Source organism: Carlito syrichta, unplaced genomic scaffold (assembly GCF_000164805.1).
Source record: "Carlito syrichta isolate Samal-C Ts95f unplaced genomic scaffold, Tarsius_syrichta-2.0.1 Scaffold314725, whole genome shotgun sequence".
Taxonomy (NCBI): Eukaryota; Metazoa; Chordata; class Mammalia; order Primates; family Tarsiidae; genus Carlito; species Carlito syrichta.
The window spans coordinates 52,801-56,995 of NW_007258821.1; the positions used below are offsets into that span (position 1 = coordinate 52,801).

At 54.1% G+C, this 4,195-nt stretch overlaps 1 protein-coding gene across 2 annotated transcripts in view; it reads right to left on the minus strand.

Moving 5' to 3' along the window:
* Nucleotides 1-758, minus strand: part of VPS72 (vacuolar protein sorting 72 homolog) — a 15,494-nt gene extending 14,736 nt beyond the window's left edge. For both annotated transcript variants that reach the window (XM_008071785.1, XM_021719465.1), the window contains exon 1: nucleotides 551-758. In XM_008071785.1, coding sequence (XP_008069976.1) covers nucleotides 551-667 — 117 coding nt within the window. In that variant the 5' untranslated portion in view covers nucleotides 668-758. The remainder of the gene's footprint in view (nucleotides 1-550) is intronic.
* Nucleotides 759-4,195: the final 3,437 nt, after the last annotated feature.

The following is a 4,195-nucleotide window of genomic DNA, read 5'->3' on the forward strand; positions in this document are numbered from 1 at the left end:
TCTTGAACCCGCGGGCTCAGGCAATCCACTCACCTCAGCCTCCCAAAGGCGCAGGATTACAGGCTGAGCCACTGAGCCCGGCTGGGAATATTTTTTAGGATAGTCAAGGAAGGGTTACCTAAGAAGACACTGAGACCTGAAAGCTGAAGGAGGCGTGGGCTGAGGTCTTCTACTTTTGGAGCCGGTTCCTTTAGCTCTGGCGGATAACCCGGTAGTGGGCCACAGAGTCTACACCGAGTCTACACCAAGTGGTTGACCGCGGTGCGCTTCGCGTGTGTAGACGCCAGAAGCGCGCCGAGAGCCAACGCCAAGTCTACAGTCGGCTCCTGCCATACTCCGGGGCGCCTCCGGAGAGTCTCCCTACCCCTGACTCCTCCCACCCCATCCAGGGTTCTCCCTTCTCGGGCTCCACGGTCTCCCGCGCCTGCCCGCGGCGTCTCGAGTCCCAGCTCCCCAGCTCCTCGGTTCCCCGCCCCCTTCTTCTTTGTCCGGGGTTTCTCCCTTCAGGACTCCGCTTCCTCTCCTCCCTCTTCCTGGGCCCGGCTCTTGCCTCTGTGAAACCCCCATAAGTCGTCTGGTAGAACTCATCTTCCTCTTCTGCCTCCAGAAGCCCAGAAAGCCTGTTCCCAGCGGTCTTCCGAGGGGCCCGGCCCCCAGCCAAACTCATACCGCCTACCGAGACTGCGCCGCCACCAACGAGCCCTCACCCAGCTCGGTTCTCCGAGCTCGGGGCTCGACACCACTACCTGCGGGTGGCCGCCGGCGCCGGAAGTCGGGCGCCGACAGGCAGAAGCAGCAGAGTATCGAGGGGCCTCCAGTCCCACCCTCTTTACTCTTCAGCTCCGCCGCCTTCGGGCTGGAACCTCTAAGATCCTGTCCCAGCGCCCGGCCATCTGGCTTGCTGAGTGACTTCACGCGGTAGCACGAGGACTCCCTCCCCATAACTCTAAGTCCAGAATTTGGGAGTCAACACGTTTTCTTTTAAAAGAGGTCACTCTCAGCCGGGCTCGGTGGCTCAGCCTGTAATCCCGCGGCGTTGGGAGGCTGAGATGAGTGGATTGCCTGAGCCCGCGGGTTCGAGACCCGCCTGGGCAACTTGGCGAACCCTCGTCTCTACCATAAATCAAAAAATCAGCCGGGCGTGGTAGCGCGCGCCTGTAGTTCCAGCTACTCGGAAGGCTGAGGCGGAAGGACCGCCGGAGCCCGGCAGGTCGAGGCTGCGGTGGCCGGGAGCGACCACTGCACTCCAGTCTGGGCGACAAAAAAAAAAAAAGAGGTCATTCTCGCCGGGCGCGGTGGCTCACGCCTGTCATCCCAACACTTTGGGAGGCGGAGACGAGAGGATGGCCTGAGCCTGGGGGTTCGAGACCAGCCTGGGCTACATGGCAAGTCATCGTCTCTACAATAAATCAAAAAATTACCCGGGCATGGTGGCACACGCCTGTGATTCCAGCTACTTGGAAGGCTGAGGCGGAAGGATCGCCGGAGCCCAGGAGGTCGAGGCTGTGGTGGCTGTGACCGTGCCACGCACACTAGCCTGATGGCAGAGCGAGACTGCGACTCAATAATAATAATAATAATAATGTAATTCTCTCATCAGTCCGTTTTCCACCCTACTGCCAGTAGGATCCTTTCTAAAAAAAAAAAACCGGTATCGGTGCCACAGCCTGTAATCCCAGCACTTTGGGAGGCCGAAGCGAGTGAATTGCCTGAGTCCGCAGGTTCGAGACCAGCCCAGGCAACTTGGCCAGACCTCATCTCTACGATAAAATAAAAAATAGCCGGGCGTGGTAGCGCGCGCCTGTAGTTCCAGCTACCTGGAAGACTAAGGCGGAAGGATCGTGGGAGCCTAGCCGGTCGAGGCTGCAGTGGCCGGGAGCTTGCCCCTGCACTCCAGCCTGGGTGAGGGAGTGAGACTCCAACTCACAAAATATCTACATATTGTGATTCAGAACAGAGTCTTAGACTGGGCGCGGTGGCTCACACCTGTAATCCCAACACTATGGGAGGCGAAGCCAGGGGAGCCCAAGGTTTCGAGGTAAGCTTGGCCAAATTGGCGAGACCTCGTCTCTACAATAAATTTAAAAAATTAGGTGGACATGGTGGCATGCGCCTGTGGTTACAGCTGCTTGGAACGCTGAGGATCGCCTGAGCCCCACAGGTGGAGGCTGCGGTGTGCGGTGGCCGTGAGTATGCCACGGCATTCCAACCTGGGCAATAGTGAAACCCCCACTCAAGACAAAAACAAAAAACAACAAAAACATTACCTTAGAAATGTATCTGGCCGGGCGGTGGCTCAGCCTGTAATCCCAGCACTTTGCGAGGCCGAGGCCAGTGGATTGCCTGAGCCCGCGGGTCCGTGACCAGCCCGGGCAACTTGGCAGGACCTCGTCTCTACAATAAATCAAAAATCAGCCGGGCGTGGTAGCGAGCGCCTGTAGTTCCAGCTACTCGGAAGGCTGAGGCGGAAGGATCACCAGAGCCCAGCAGGCCGAGGCTGCGGTGGCCGGGAGCGGCCACTGCACTCCAGTCTGGGTGACAGAGCGAGACTCCAACTCAAAAAAAAAAAAAAAAGAAATTTATCCAAGTCGGGCGCAGTGGCTCACACCTATAATCCCATCACTTTGGGAGGCGGAAGCGGGAGACTGAGCAACAGAGTGAGACTCCTACTAAAAAAAAAAATTTCTCTAAAGAAAAGGAAATATCGAAGAGACATCTGTGTCTCCATGTTTATATTGCAGCACTATTCACAATAGCCAAGATATAGGAACAATCTAGGTGTCCAACAACGAGTAAAGAAAATGTGATGGGGGGAGCACAAAACATCAATGTGTACCTGACCCCAAACCAGGCGAAGTGGGGACCAAAGGGGGGCCCTAACTTCACCTGTATGATGATGACATGTACCTAATCCTGAATTGTACCCCACATCTTTAAAATTAAAAACAATTTTTTTTTTTTTTTGAGTTGGAGTCTTACTCTGTCACCCAGACTGGAGTGCAGTGGCCGCTCCCGGCCTCGACTTGCTGGACTCTGGTGATTCTTTGGCCTCAGCCTTCCAGGTAGCTGGAGCTACAGGCACGCGCTACCACGCCCGGCTAATTTTTTTGGTTTATTGTTAGAAACTATATATATAGTTAGAAAAAGTTTATTTAGAAGGTAAATTAGAGGAAAAGGGTGGATTCACCTCCTCAAGATTGAAGAGGGGTCGCCAAGGATTGAAGAAATGTTTCGCCATCTCCTGAATATATTAATGAATTAAGGCAAGATTCAAAAAGTGGAGCTAGGGAAATTTACTAAGCAAGTATCTCCCTCTTTTCCCAAAATCCTTGTCTCTGCCTCTACTCCCACTCAATCCCTGGGGTGCCCTCTGAATCACGGAGCCATTCTTCCTCAGTAACATTCTTGGCTAGTAGAAGTAGGTGATGTGGCAGGGTGTGGAAGCAGGGGCAGAGTAGGACACTTTGGCTTGGTGCCTCCAAGGAAATTGAAAAGGGAGTTCAGCGATACTTACTTTGTTTTTTTGTTTTTTTTTTTTAGTTGGAGTCTCACTCGGTCGCCCAGACTGGAGTGCCGTGGCCACTCCTGGCCACCGCAGCCTCGCCTGCTGGGCTCCAACGATCCTTCCGCCTCAGCTTTCCAAGTAGCCGGAATTACAGGCATGCGCTACCACACCCGGCTGATTTTTTGATTTATTGTAGAGATGAGGTCTCACTGCCCAGGCGGGTCTCGAACCCGCGGGCTCAGGCAATCCACTCACTTCAGCCTCCCAAAGGTGCAGGATTACAGGCTGAGCCACCGAACCCAGCTACCAATATTTATTTTGGAAAAGGGGGCAATGTGGCGACCTCAAAGTAGGGTCACACATACAGAATTGAGTTCGTTAAGTGCGCGCACAACATCTTCATTAAAGCATCTTTCATGTCTTAGAACAGTTCTTAAGGTCAGAATAAAGAGGCTGGGGACCGGCAAGAACAATGTAGAAGCAAGAATAAGAGGATGGGGCCAGGCATGGTGGCTAACACCTGTAATCCCAGCACTTTGGGAGGCTGAGGCAGGAGGATAGCTTGAGCCCAGGAGTTTGAGAACAACCTAGGCAAAATGGCGAAACCTTGTCGCTATAAAGAATCAAAAAAAAGCCGGGCTCGGTAGCTCAGCCTGTAATCCCACGCCTTTGGGAGGCTGAGGTGAGTGG